Source organism: Aythya marila, assembly GCF_965140915.1.
Source record: "Aythya marila genome assembly, chromosome: 1".
Classification (NCBI taxonomy): Eukaryota; Metazoa; Chordata; class Aves; order Anseriformes; family Anatidae; genus Aythya; species Aythya marila.
The window spans coordinates 133,752,133-133,767,359 of NC_139042.1; the positions used below are offsets into that span (position 1 = coordinate 133,752,133).

Here is a 15,227-nt window from a genome sequence, read left to right on the forward strand (position 1 = left end):
GTCCGGCGGCAGCGGCTCCCACCCCGCCCCCTGTCCTCCGCGCCTCCGAGGCTCGCACGCCCCCTGCTCCCCACCGCGGCCAGACGGGAGCTTTCCCCTTCCTCGCCTCTCGCAGGGCTTTGTTCGGCTCCGCGGGACGCTCCACACTCCTGCACAGGGCACGGCGGGGCTCGGGCCGGCTGCCTCGGTACTCCCTTTCCCAAGTCCCATGTCCTCTGCTCCCATCCGCTCGCCGACGCTGCGGCCCCACAGGATGAAAAAAGACGAGTCGTTCCTGGGCAAGATCGGCGGCACCCTGGCGAGGAAGAAGAAAGCCAAGGAGGGTGAGTTTGCCCGAGCGGGCGGGGGGGGCAAAAAGTGTATCCCACCGGAGCCCCCTCAGCAGCCCCCGAGCAGGGCAGACACCCTCTTTGTTCTCCGGCCGGGCAACGCCGTCCGGGGCAGTGGAGAGGAGGGCGAAAGAGCAGCTGGGTCCGCGGCGTGCCCGCCTGCCTGCTCACCCACCCGCCCTCAGGCCTGTGAGCGGGCGCTGCCCCGGCGGGGCGTGGAGCCTCAGCTGGACCTGAGCTGGGGCCGGGGTAGGCGCGAGGCGCGGAGGAGGAGCGGCCCCAACCGCCGCGGGCGGTTGCTGGGGGGCGGTTGGTCGCCGAAGTCCGGTCGGTCGTTCAGTCAGTCAGTCAGAGGGGCGCCCTCGGCCGCTGCCTGACTCGGCCGCTCGCTGTTGGGAGGGGAACCCGCTTTACTTCTGTAAAATAAACTTCTGATGACAATGTGGGAGTCTTTTTTTTTTTTTTTTTTTTTTTTTTTTTAAATTTAGTTGAAGTGTGAGGATTGTAAAAGCTGCGAGGGAATGATTAAATCCACCTGTGTTTTGTGCCTGTTTTATCCATGACTTTTATGTTGGCACAGATATTTTGCACAGGGGATTTCCGTAACTGACTGACTAACTTAAGCAAAAAGGTGTCTCCCCCCCACACGACAGAATGAAGGTGTTCGCCTTCCCCTTTGGCATGGGGCTCCTGGAAGAAGCTCTGTCAGCCACAGTACCAGCTGATGCTGCACCCATCTTAGGGGCATGGAGCTTCATGGGGTGCATGCTGCTAGCTGCCCACAGCTGGCCTATCATCTAGATACTCCCACAACGTGTTTTCATAGCTGTCTGTTTACACCAGAGGCTGTGCTGAGATAGTACTACTTGCACTGAAACAACATGCCTCCCTATCTACACAAAAAAGTTGTCTTTGGCTTTCTGGCTGGTTAAAATTGGCCTTGGCTCTGTTGTGGTGCTAGACGTGTGTAGGGTAGGAAGCAATTCTAATTTCAGTCTCCTTTTGACTGGCTGTTGAGTGAGCATGCTTTGCCCATGTTGAGTCTATTAATTGCCTGTGATGTTTAGAAGGCAGATTTTAATACTTAAAATATTTGGCCTCAAAACCCATCTCAAGGAAATTGCTTCCCTTTCCTTCTCCTGGTTGTTCTGGTGTGGCTTACTGGTATTTCCTCCATTATGTATTTTAAATCAAGTTTCCGTGTTACGGTTCTGCTGAGGAGCAGCAGAAGCAGTCGTGCCTTTACCATGATGTCATTTACTTCTGAAGGAAGATGGTGGAGAAAACACATTTCTAGCAGGGGATGGCAACTGCGTGCTTGGGAAGAGTAGTTCATTCAAAGGTGACTTTTAAACCTAAACAGGTTGGAGGCGCCTCTTCAACAAGAATTGTCATTGTTGTGAGACCGTGTTTTTAAGGAGACTAGTCACGTGGTCAGAGTGCTGCAGTCACTCAGCTGGGGCCATTTTGCTGAGTTTGTGTATTATTTTTTTGTCAGATCCTGTGGCCACAGCTCCCCTTGCTGTAGGATGGCCTGTTGTAGTTGCTGCTTTTGTGTTCACTGCGGAACTGATGCTGTGGTGATATAGAAAGCATGGCTATGCTTTTGCCAGCATGATGTGAAGGAAATGGAAATGTGTGACTCAGCTTTTAATCTGAGTATTCCTTCCAGTTTGACAAGGGGAACAGAGAAAACACAGTCCCCACCCTGGGAGCTGTCTTTTGGTCATGATGTGCTTATGCACAGCACTATGGTGCTGTGGGCCATTGAAGCCCTTCATTTTAGAGGAAAATTGCTTACTACCCTTCTACTTTTTCCTCATTTGGAAGATTTAAGGCCCACGGAAGGTGTTCTTTGAGCTGTCTTGTGCATTGTGTCTTGTGCATTGGTGGCTCTCATGCAGGTCATTAAGACCGCAGCCCTGAAACTGGAGGGGACCCAGGGCTAAGCTGTGAAGAGGTGCTGAGGTGGGAATCAGTGTCAAGGGAGAGAGGCTCTTCAAGCCTTGTGCTAGGACTTGACGGGCCACCAGAACAAAGTACAGGGCTAGAAGCTAAATCTTGGTATGAGACTGTGAAACAGAAGCAAATTGGAAGTTCACCTAAGTGACAATGAGTTGATAGACCACATAAAAACAATATGGTCAACCTTTTCTGTGCTTGGGAACCACTTCACCCTTGGGGACTTCGGCCTCCCTTCAGGCAGTTTCTGCTCAGCTTCTCTGAGTGGACCAGCAGAGGTCAGAGTGATCTTCCAATACTGTAGACTGCCTTTTACACCAGCTAATCTCCACAATAAATAAAATGTTGTTTGCTGACTTGCCACAACCAAACTATCTTTGCCTCCTCTTCCCCTAATAGCATGAGAAGTAAGCAAGCCGGAGAGCTCTTAATAATTCTTGCTTTTGCTGGCCTGTCTTTTTTATCATAGTGTAAATACAAGCCTGTTATCACCATCTTGACTGTGTGTATATACAAGACCTTTAACTTGGTCCATGCAGCAGTTGCAATGCAGTTAAATTAATCCTTTTAGTCTTTGTGCACAACTCACCTGGGAGCTACATAGCTTAGAGATCTGTAGAATAATACTGATTTTTTTTTTTTTCCTTCTATGAGTGTGGTTTTTTTTTTTATCATAGGTGGCAGCCATGTCATAAATAACCATAATATGTGGCTGCTGACCTATAAGCAACTAAGTGTAAATATTTTTTGGCAACCTTACATGCTGTGATCTATTTTTAGAGAGGTTGTGTTTAGAGAGGAATGTTCATTAGGCTTATCAAAACTACCACTGTAAGCTCATAACCTTGCTTTATGATGGGACAATAAATACAATTCCTAGGTATCGTGGAGATAGTAACTGTGGTGGTATTCAAAGTATTTACTGTGACATGTAAGCAACTTTGCTGTTACTCCTGCTTTAACAGTATGGCATGATATGATGCTTTGTAAGCAGGTGCCTGGAGATCAAGTGTGGTTAAGATTTCAAATTCTAAAGCATTTTGAGATTCAAAGTCTATACGTTGTTTAACTGTCCAAGGAAGTCTTTGAATTTGTACCTTGAACTTTTGCTTTATGCTGTTGAATGTTATATTCCTGTTTCTGAATTTTTATGGATGAACTGACTTACGTTCAAACCTGACTTAAAAGAAATAACAACCACAGATGTTTGTTGGGAAAAAACATTTTTAGTCTGATTTCCTATGGCCATGGTATATGTGATCTCACTGTCTGACTCCTTCCTTCCTCTTCCTTTCCAGGAATGTTTTTCACCCATCATTTGGCTAAAAATGGCCCTGAGAGAGAACTAGCATCAGGATTATTAAATGACTACAGGTTTTGTCAAAATGAGCAATGCGGTTAGAACAGAAAGACCTTAGTGGATCACCATTGCAGGAAAAACTGCAAATGAACTTGACCAACTTGACCTGTGTAAGATATGAGAGTTTATGTGGGAGTGAAGTGATCAGAAAAATGAAGTCTATGGGGAGACTGTGACAGTGAGCATTTCTGTATGTTGCAATCAGTCATGGCACACATCCTGGGGAAAGTGGGATGCATTAGTTCCAGTGCTCATGTGACCATGTGGTTTATTTCCCCCCAGCCCTCCCATATTAGGTTATATGGAAATGCGTATGAAGTCTAAGTTTGCCTGGTGTTACTGTGAAATGGTTCTGTCTTGGTATATCTTGGGCTTTCAAGACGTGCCAGATCTGCATTGTGATTAATAAAACTTCAGCACAGCTGTTCAGATGCTCCAAAATCTGCTTTAAATACCTTAGGAAACTGTTGAGGTCCTGGCAGGGCTCATAGCAAGGTACAGTTTTTAAACGTCTTTTCAGACCCTGTACTAGATGCTGTTTTGGATAATGCTCTATTTTGTCTTGATCTATAAAAGGAACTTTAAAAAACTTCCCCTTTCCTGTCAGTCAAAGAGTGATGTCCTTGAACTGAAATAAAGGAGGTGTTTTGCTGTAAGTGTCACTTCTGGGTTACTTGCAGTGCTTTTTTTTTTTTTTTTTTTTTTTCTCCTCGTAACACACCGTAGGAAAGATTTGAGCAGCAGGTGTTTGGCTAAATAAGCCTTCTATTATTATCTGTGCACGTGTGTCTGTGTGTATATTTATATATAGTCTATATGGAGGAGTCATCCAGAGAAATACAAGAGACTTGATTGCTCAGTTGTTTTCTAGTGGAATGATGGAGGATGAGCACAGAGATTTGCAAAGTGCTCCAGAAGAGAGCAGTTTGTTGTGCTGCCTGATGAAATCAGTGGTGGTGGGGGAAAGGAGGGAAAGGAGCCCAAACTGACCACTACAGAAGGCGGCAGCTGCAGGATGACATACAGATTTTATGCATATCAGAGCAGGTTAAAGCACTGTAGTTAGGGTCTGTGCCTCAGTGTAACAGTCAGATGGTGTGGTCCTGCAAAGTTTCCTCCTGTGTTTGCCTGCAGGCATGCCAGCTTGGTACATAGGTTGGTGGGTGTTTCACTAGAGGGCAAATTCCTTTCTCCCACAGAAAGGCAGCAGTCCTTCCCTCTGCCTTGCAGCAAGAAAAGCTGGAGGGTGAGTAACTGTTGGGTTTCTTGGGCTAGCTCACGGTCAGCTGGCGAGCCAGTGACAAAGCTGGGGAAAGAAACTTTTTGTGAATCCTCTCTGGTGCCGTGGTAGTTAGGTAGAGGTGCTGCATAATCTGCATCTGCGCTTCCCACAGCTCTACACAGGTTAAAGCCCATCTTCAAATTATTCAGATGGAACTGTTGTCCGCTCAATTTTGGCTTTCTTGAGGGAAGAACATGAGGAAATAGGCTCTACAACAGAATTAAATTGGAGCAAATGCTTTTTTTTTTTTTTTTTTTTTAATCATTCCTATAAAATTGATGGAGCTGATTCTGCATGTAATTGTTCTCTGGAGGGAAAAGAGGTTCAGAAATAGGTTCCTCAGATCTACTTAATTGCCTTTATATGTGATAAGCGCATCTCAACTCAAAGGCATCCCCTTGAACACAACAGGATAGGAGAATCGGACTTAGCTTGGAAAACAGATCTCATCTTTCACTGGAAGAGGGTATACTGAAAATTATTAAAAGCTCTTTTTTTTAATGCTATCTGCTGTGTAGTCTCCAGAGATACATCAGTGTGAATGCTCTGCAAAAAATTAAACTTCTCTGTTTCAACATGCTGCAGCTGTGCTTTAGCCACTGCTTAGTGTCTGCTTGAGACTTCTCACAGACGTACTTTGCTTGAAAATCACCTAATCACCTAGGTTGGAAGAGACCTCCAAGATCACCGAGTCCTCTGACCTAACACTGACAAGTCCTCCACTAAACCGTATTGCTAAGCTCTAAATCTAAATGTCTTTTGAAGACCTCCAGGAATGGTGACTCAACCACTTCCCTGGGCAGCCCATTCCAATGCCTAACAACCCTTTCCATAAAGAAGTTCTTCCTAATATCCAACCTAAACCTCCCCTCGTGCTCCTTGTCCTGTCACCAGGCATGTGGGACAACAGACCAATGACCACCTTGCTACAGACTCCTCTAACGTATCTATAGAGTGCGATAAGGTCGCCCCTGAGCCTCCTCTTCTCCAGACTGTCTTCTCGCAGAAAATCCCAGCTCCTCCAGCTGCTCCTCATAAGACTTGTTCTCCAGGCCCCTCACCAGCTTCGTTGCCATTCTCTGGACTCACTTGGGCACCTCCATGTCCTTCTTGTAGCGAGGGGTCCAAAACTGAACACAGTACTCGAGGTGCAGCCTCACCAAAGCACAGCACAGGCGGACAATCACGTCTGTGGTCCTGCTGGCTACATGATTCCTGATACAAGCCAGGATGCTGTTGGCCTTCTTGGCTGCCTGAGCACACTGCTGGCTCATTTTCAGCCGACTATCAACCAATACTCCCAGATCCTTCTCTGCCAGGCAGCTTTCTAACCACTCATCTCCCAGCCTGTAGTGCTGCTTGGGGTTGTTGTGCCCCAGGTGCAGGACCCGACACTTGGCCTTGTTGAACTTCATACAGTTGGCCTCAGCCCATCGGTCCAGCCTATCCAGATCCTCCTGCAGAGCCTTCCTACCCTCGAGCAGATCGACACACGCACCTAACTTGGTGTCATCTGCAAACTTACTGGGGGTGCACTCCATCCCCTCACCCAGATCATCGATAAAGATATTAAAGAGGACTGGCCCTTGTACTGAGCCCTGGTGGACTCCACTAGTGACCGGCCTCCAACTAGATTTAACTCCATTCACCATGACTCTTTGGGCCCTGATATCCAGCCAGTTTCTAACCCAACAAAGAGCATGCCAGTCCAAGCCAAGAGCACCCAGTTTCTTGAGGAGAATGTTGTGGGAAACGGTGTCCAAAGCCTTACTGAATTCAAGGTAGACCAAATCCACAGCCTTTCCCTCATCCACTAAGCACGTCACTTTGTCATAGAAGGAGATCAGGTTTGTCAAGCAGGACCTGTCTTTCATAAACCCATGCTGACTGGGTCTGATCGTCTGGTTGCCCTGCAAGTGCCACATGATGACACTCAAGATAATCTGCTCCATGAGCTTCCCTGACACTGAGGTCAAACTAACAGGCCTATAGTTTCCTGGGTCTACTTTATGGCCCTTCTTGTAGATGGGCGTCACATTTGCTAGCCGCCAGTTGACCGGGACCTCCCCTGATAGCCAGGACTGCTGATAAATGATGGAAAGCGGCTTGGCCAGCTCCTCTTCCAGTTCTCTCAGCACCCGCGGGTGGATCCTACCTGGCCCCACTGAGTTGCATACATCTAAGTGCTGTAGCAGGTCGCCACCCATTTCCTTGTGGATTGTGAGGGCCACATTCTGCTCCCCATCTCCTTCCACCAGCTCAGGGTACTTTGTATCTAGAGAACAACTGGTCTTGCCACTAAAGACTGAGGCAAAGGAGGCATTAAGCACCTCAGCATTTTCCTCATCTCTCGTCGCAAAGGTTCCGCCTGCATCCAGTAAAGGATGGAGATTCTCCGTAGTCCTCCTTTTGGTGTTAATTAAAACATTTATAATGTTTTTTATAAATACATTATTTAGCATAATAAATACAAAAAAGAAACATTATAAAAAAAACATTTATATTATTATAAAATAAAAAAAACATTTTATAATGTATTTATAAAAACATTTTCTGTTATCTTTAACAGCAGTAGCCGGATTGAGCTCCAGATGAGCTTTGGCCTTTCTAATTTTGTCCCCACGCATCCTTACAACATCCTTATAATCATTCTGAGTGGCCTGCCCTCTTTTCCAAAGATCATAAGCCCTCTTTTTTTTTTTCTCCTAAGCTCTAGCCACAACTCTCTGTTCAGCCAGGCTGGTCTTCTTCTGCGCCGGCTCGTCTTTGGGCACGTGGGAACAGACCACTCCTCAGCCATTAAGATTTCCTTCTTGAGAAGTGCCCAGCCTTCCTGGACTCCTCTGCCCTTCAGGACTACCTCCCAAGGGACTCTGCTAACCAGTGTCCTGAACTGCTCAAAGTCTGCCCTCCGGAAGTCCAAGACAGCAATTTTACTCATCCCCTTCCTGACTTCACCAAGAATAGAGAACTCCACCATTTTGTGGTCACTCTGCCCAAGACAGCTCCCGACCACCACATCTCCCACCAGTCCTTCTCTGTTTGTGGTTGTATTATTTTTGCCCAGTATTTGACCTAGTCACAAGTGTTTTTCACCATTGCAGATGGCATTTTGTGCTGGCTGTTCCCAGGCGTTCTTTATGAATGGGTGCTGGCGGAGTAATTGCTCCAAACTCTGACTGGACTTTGTCATTCATCTGGTGCCCAGAAAGCTCAGGATGGAATGTGCTGCTGATGTGGTGCCTGAGCTTTTGTCATGAAGCATGTCCATATTTCTTAATAGCAGTAAAGTGCCAAGTAACTTGCAGGATGTTGGCTAGTCTCATGGTGCTTCTCACCTACCAGGAAGCTTTGGGAGCAAATCAGCCTCTCGCAGATCCTTGGGGTACAAAGTGATAAAAGCTTCAACTGGCTGCTTCCTACTATCTCCTGACCTGATACTCAATATATGTTCAGGCTGTTCCCTTCAATAGATATGTGTTAGAGCTCGCCCCCACCTGAACTTACTCTCAGTGTCCATAGTATGGGGCAGTGAATCCCATGTTGGCTGGAGAGACAGAGTATGTGGCATTCTGGTTCTGTGGTTCTGGTTCACACAGGTAATTTTGTTGTAGCCGGAGAGGTTACTTGGCTGGGGAAGTGTATTTGTGCATCATAATGTGCTTGATGCTGAAGGTGAGATGAATGCCGGCTAAGCAAAACTACTTGCTTTTTAAGAGAGGAATTTGCATATAATTATTTTAAATAATTATAAATTTATATATATATGTCTATTAATTAAATTATATACCTTTCTAGATATGTCTATATATCCATGTGAAGACTGTGCGCAGACATATGCAAATTCAAGTTGAACTTATTATCCTTTCTGCTATTAATTTAAACAGAGACTTAAATTTCCAGTCAGAACCTGTGCAGCCCAATTGCTGAGTTTTTCCTGAAGGGCTCATTTGTTCCTCTGACCAGGTCTGTCTTCAGTTTTGTCTTGCTGGAGCAGTGCCAGATTGGGCTCTAATACTGAGTTCTGTTCTGGCAAAAGTTTTACTGTAGATAGTTTATGTCAATGTCTCCACCAAAATAAGCTTAATGTGCACAAGAATAATCTTTTTTACAGTGTCATAAAAACACATTTTGCTCCTGTAACTGCATCAAGGCTGGGATCATTTGCCCAACACAGCTCTAGGCGTAGTCTCTCAGTGAGACGGTAGAGTTTTTAATTACAGTTGAAAATTTTTCTCCCTGACAGGATGCAGCAAGTGTATGCAAAATAGCTCTGTAGCTCTTCAGTCTCAATTGAAAAAAGTGACTTGCTTTTATTTAATACAACCAAACATTCTAAAATTGTTAATATTTAATGTTGAAATCATTAAAATGAGCATAATTGTAAGAACATTGGTATGCCTTATCATAAAGCCTTCGCAAGGTGCTTATAAAGACTTCTAGTTTTACGAAGCCAGATTCCAGAATTTCTTAAAAGTACTAATTCAGGGAACTGGACAGGTAGTTCTCTTTTCCTTAAAAACTAATTTACACTTAAAGGCAATGTTTCAGTGATACCTGTTTCTTTTCATTACTTCTAAAGGATTTGTGAATGTTAATATCTTGGGAGAGGCTTCTAGATGCAGACATCTGGCTGTTTCTGTTTCGAGGAGTGTGTGTGTGAGTCTTGTGAGACTTAGATGTGTGGAGGGCTACATGCAGACCTGACAGGAAGCGAGGCAGCTGCGAAGTTGTGACTTCATGCAAAGTCCATGCAGATGCTCTTTGCTGGACAGTGTGAATGGGCCATTCCTGGTCCTGTTGGTGAACCTGTGTGGGGAGATTAGGCTGTGTGCTGCAGTGCATGGCATCATACTGTCTTAAGTGTTTGTTTTTAAGAGTTGTGATACTTCAGAGCTCTGTATAAATACAAATGCATCCTACTGATTTGCATGCTGGCAATAGTCCAGAAGTCTTACTATTCTTAGGCATAACAGTGCTAAATGTCTTTTTGTGTACTTTAAGAACTGCTACAGGTCAGCAAATCAAAAAACCAGATGAAGCTGGTGGAGTTTTTCAATGCAATGCATGGGTTTTGGATTAAACCTTGATGTTAGAAGATTTGGGAGATTATCTGGCAAGCTCTTTCCATTGCAGAAGCATGTCAGAACGACTTGTTGCTAAGGGATCCAAGGTTATGTGGCCTGCAGTCAGACCAGGGTAAGGCAGAGTCTTCTGTTTACAGGAATTGGTGTTCCAACAGTTACAGCTTTGCTGTTCAACTGAGATGAGAAATTTTTGTGTGTTCCTTATGTGTACAGGTGTTATCATCAGAGCTGAGGAGACTCTAGTTTGTAGCTGCAGAAGCAGCAGTTGTTGCTAGTACTTCAAAGCTTCTTACCAAGTGGCTTAGTTTTCAAAGGAAATTGTGTTCAGATTTCTTGGGTACCACTGGAAGTACTGGCCTGTCAACAGGTACCTCTGAGGTGTAGTTTCTGTCAGTGTTCCTGGGACATGATGTCTCAATGGATACATAAGAGAGTACTGACATACAGACATAAGACACTAACATATAAGGAGGGGGAGTTTTCCACCTTTCATATAGCATAATGTTTTGTTGTTGCCCTAGGTGCTGCTGGTAATGCAGAAGGCTCTGTACTTTCCTTATAACCTTGCAGTCTTGCTCTATTTCCAGCATTTTCAGCCTTTCTGTGCTCTTATGCCAGTGAGCCAAAGTCTTTGCTGAAGCAGGATGCCAAGGGCCAGTCCTCAAGCTCTGTTCAGTTATTTCTGGAGACCTGAAGGCCAGCAAGAAAGAAAGAAGGGGAGGCTTGTCTCGCCAAAGGCTTTTTCTTATGCTGACCTCTGTTCATTGTAGCAAATGTCCATGTTCCTTGAACAAATGGGTACTTTAATGTAGAAGGCAGTGACTTAAAAGTCAACCACATGGCTCCAGAGAAAGATCTGATCTGCTGTCAACCTGTGCCAGTGCCTGGATGTGGCTGATGGTACTGGTCATCTGTGACGGTGTCCACTGAAAGATGCCTTACTGCCCTTCACTTGAGCTCTTTGGTATGGTGGCTTCAGTAGTTGCTCATCCTCTTTCTTGTACATTCTGTTTGCTCTGTGAAATTGAAATGTGCTGTACACGTGCATTGTCACTGATGAAGCCTAGTTTGACCCCCAGGGGCATTGCAAAATCAACTGACGCAGTCATCAGAGTTGTTGAATGTATCTTGTAAAGTATGCATCTCGGTGGCAGGTGTTCTCCTCAGTGTATGACACATACAGGGAATGGCCCTTGCTTTATGTACCGCTTGTGTGGCTGCGGCATACCTGCCTCAGGCAATGACCAGAGGTGATGTTTACACTTCTCCGCCTTGGCTGAGGGACAGGAGGTGGAGGGAAGTGTGGCATGTGCTGTAGTGCTGCTGTTTGCCAGGGGCCCTTCTGGGCTGTTCTCAGGAGCGCTGGCTTCCTGGGAGCTCTGCTGCAGGACAGGCCACCCAGTGACAGCACACACTGACCCCACCATTGCAGGCAGGGCTGTGGGCTGGGGAGCTAAACCAGCATGTCTCTTGGGGGTGATGGTGACCCCAGTTTATCTTTGGGAGCAGGCTGAGAGTGGAGGGGAAGTGGGAACAGGAACCTCTGTATTGCAGAACTTGCAGGTCAGTGGCCAAGTGATAGCTCTGGGGTGTATTCAGCCTACTCAGGTGTCAGCTTCCTGATTTGGACTCTTTCATTGGCCAAGTAGAACGCTGCAAGCCAAAATTCATAATTTCTGTTTTAGGTGCATGTATATATATAGATAGATATAGTTTAACTGGAGAAGTATTGTGGCTAATATATGTGGTTTTAGGGTTTTGTAGTTTGAATCCATATAAGTCTTGCTCTGAAAACCAGATGTGGAGAGAACATGCACACCTGGCAGAGTGTGCTGGCCTGGAGCTCTGGGCTCTTAAATCACTGTCACTTCCTTGTGGGGGAACATACACCCACAAAGAAGCTTCTAATTATAAATGCTGGACATGCAATTTGTTTCCATACACCAGCTGTGGACTTCTCTCCGGAGCCTTTAGACTCAGCGGCGCAGAACGTCATTCTGTATGTGGCATTGCCAGTGGCAATCAACAGGATGTTTGGGAATTCAGGTTTGCCTCTCAGTGATTGTTTCTCCAAGTTAAAAGGCTTCTTTATAATCCCTGAGATGTGTCTGGTGATCAAATATAGCTTGCATTTTGATTGTAAAATAAGCAAACTGTTCTGGCTCCTGGAATTCCAGTTCCTTCTTTAGTCCTTCTTTCTCTGAGTAGCTGAATCATAATCATAGAATATATGATTATGCTATATATATATATATAAAGAAATAGTATATTTTCTATTATAGCTGCCGTGTAGCCCTGCTACTTTTTTTTTTTTTTTTAGCTGAGGTGGTTGCATACACAGTCAGTGAGAGCTGGATGAGGAGAGTGATTCTGATGGCTACATGGAGCATGGTGTCTTTTTCACTGTCGTTAAATAGAAAAATGTGTAATCCTCAGAAAGTGTCTTTCCACTAGGTCTGTTTGGCAGATGTATGCATGTGTGTTATTAAACAGATGCAGACTCCTGTCACTTTTAAAATAGAGTGGTGTTATGTGGTCTCAGGCTTGCCTAGTCCAGCACGTGGACAGCGAGGCTTCGCAAGGTTGGCAATGTATTGATCAGAAATGGTAGAATAGGAGAAAGTACCAGGGCATCCAGGTTTGCTTGTGCTGCTTAATGTTCTTCTTTCAGGTACAGGGTTGAAAATTTGTTCCTCATAGCTATGGTTGGCCTTACTCCCTGTGTATTGCTCCCAGTATTGTTGCAGTGAATTGGTTCCACTGGAAAATCAGTCAGGACACAAGAATGCTAACACTGTAGATATGTCTTGGATCTGTACTGAATTTGGTGTATCAGGTATTTTCACTCTAATTAGGTGACCAAACAGGCACGTATAATGGAGACCCATCATTAGGAAATTGTATGTTAATTGGGTGCAGGATGTCGTGTTCAGAACAGGTGACTACACCTGGGAGAAAACCAGGCTGCTTCCTCTATAGCAGGTCTGACATTGTCTGTTTTACAAACTGATACTGTTTTTTGGCATATGAAAGTGGAGACTGGCCTTGAGTATACTTTGAAGGAGAAAGGTATGTATATTTGTTTCCATGAAGTGTCTGGGATAACTAGGTACTTGTGAGGTTTTCCTCTTACTGCTCACACAGATTCAGATTAATAGGTTCCCTCTTGACCATTTACAAGATTGTGCTGAGATTAGACCACTGTCTTGAAAATGCCCATTTTTACTGCAGTACTGCAGATGCAGTTGTATTAATGTAGCGAGGGGCCAAAGTTTAAATCATCACCTTGGATCCTAGGTATCATTCAGCTTAGTATTGTTTAATATAAAAAAATTACCTGTGGTGGCTGTTCTCTGCTGACATTAGTATTATGAGTGGTAAGAAGGCTAGGGAGCGATGTTTGACCAAGCCATGATTCTGACATATAAGGTGTTTGTTTTATACTCTCTTTCCAACTGTATATTTCTGTTTCCTTAATTCCTGACATTTACACATTACTAGAGAGCTCACAGGCACCAACATTTGCTGATACAGTTCAGGACCTGGCAAAGAGCCTTAATCCATCTGCTCTTTAACCAAGGGGGAATGAGCATGTATTTCTTTTTCGTAACTGTAATTTTTAGTGAGAGACTTTTCTTCCCATTAATGGTGTCACATGCCAGAATCCTGGCAGAAGCATCCTCGCTCATCTCCATTATTTACTCAGCAAAGGTGAAGTTGATCCAGTGGTTGGTAAGAGGATTGTCTGAGAATGAAAGTGCAACTCCTTTGAAACTGTCTGAGCTGAGGAATTCCAGTTTTATGCTGAATGCACAGGAGATGAGCATCGCTGTCCCAGGGAGGCTGACCAATTTGCTGTGTCACAGCATAGCTAGTGAGATGGGGTGGTACTGGGAGTGGGAAAGATTTAATATCTATTATATTGGAAGAGTAAAAGTAGAACAACCGATTGCTGTGCAAGAGAATGGGCATAAAGGTGTCTGTCTGGGGAGCAGCTCTGCTGACAGGCTGTGGGGGTCTTGGTGGGCAGCAAGATGACCACAGGCCATCAGTGTGCCATTGCAACAAAGATTCCTATTAAACAGAAGCACAGCCAGTAGTTTGAGCAGGGTGGTTACCTCCCTGTACGCAGCACTCATTAGATTCCAGTTCACAGAATCACAGAATCACTAAGGTTGGAAAAGACCTCCAAGATCATCTGGTCCAACCATCCACCTACTACCAATGTCACCCACTAAACCATGTCCCTAAGCACCAGATCCAACCTTTCCTTAAACAACCCCAGGGATGGTGACTCCACCACCTCCCTAGGCAACCTGTTCCAATGCCTGACTACTCTTTCTGAAAAGAAATGTCTCCTAATTTCCAACCTAAACCTCCCCTGGCACAACTTGAGGCCATTCCCTCTAGTTCACTAATAATTCCACTAGTTACCTGTGAGAAGAGGCCTACCCCCAGCTCCCCACACCTTCATTTCAGGTAGTTGTAGAGAGCAATAAGGTCTCCCCTGAACCTCCTCTTCTCCAGACTAAACAACACCAGTTCCCTCAGCTGATCCTCATAGGAGTTGTGTTCCAGGACCTTCACCAGCTTTGTAGTCCTTCTCTGGACACACTCCAGGGCCTTGATGTCCTTCTTATAGTGAGGGGCCCAAAGCTGAACACAGTACTCGAGGTGCAGCCTCACCAGAGCACAGCACAGGGAGACGATCACATTTGTGGTCCTGCTGGCTACATGATTCCTGATACAAGGCAGGATGCTGTTGCCCTTCTTGGCCACCTGAGCACACTGCCAGCTCATTTTCAGCCGAGCATCGACCAACACCCCCAGATCCTTTTCCTTTGCACAGCTTTCGAGTCACTCTGCCCCAAGCCTGTAGCGCGCTGATGGGGTTGTTGTGACGAAAGTGCAGGACCTGGCACTTGGCCGTGTTGAACATTGGCCTCTGTCCATCAATCCAACCTGTCCAGGTCCCTCTGCACAGCCTTCCTACCCTCTGGCAGATCGACACTACCCCCCAACTTGGTGTTGTCTGCAAAAGTTGACATACATGTACTGCCAGTTTTGGGCTCCTCAGTGCCGGGAAGACACGACTAAATTGGAATACATTCATCAGCGAGCTGCCAGGATGGATGGTGGCTGGAGCACTCCTCCTGTGAGGAGAGGCTGAGGGAGCTGGGCTTGTTCAACCTGGGAGAGGAAGGGAT

General features: G+C 45.6%; 1 protein-coding gene across 3 annotated transcripts in view; it reads left to right on the forward strand.

Annotated features, from left to right (window-relative positions):
* Positions 1-15,227, forward strand: part of PARVB (parvin beta) — an 85,216-nt gene continuing 69,989 nt past the window's right edge. Inside the window, exon 1 of one of the 3 annotated variants that reach the window (XM_082770410.1) lies at positions 1-323. In XM_082770410.1, the coding sequence (XP_082626536.1) occupies positions 209-323 (115 nt within the window). In that variant the 5' untranslated portion in view covers positions 1-208. The remainder of the gene's footprint in view (positions 324-15,227) is intronic. The other 2 variants (XM_082770409.1, XM_082770411.1) reach the window with 2 other exon arrangements.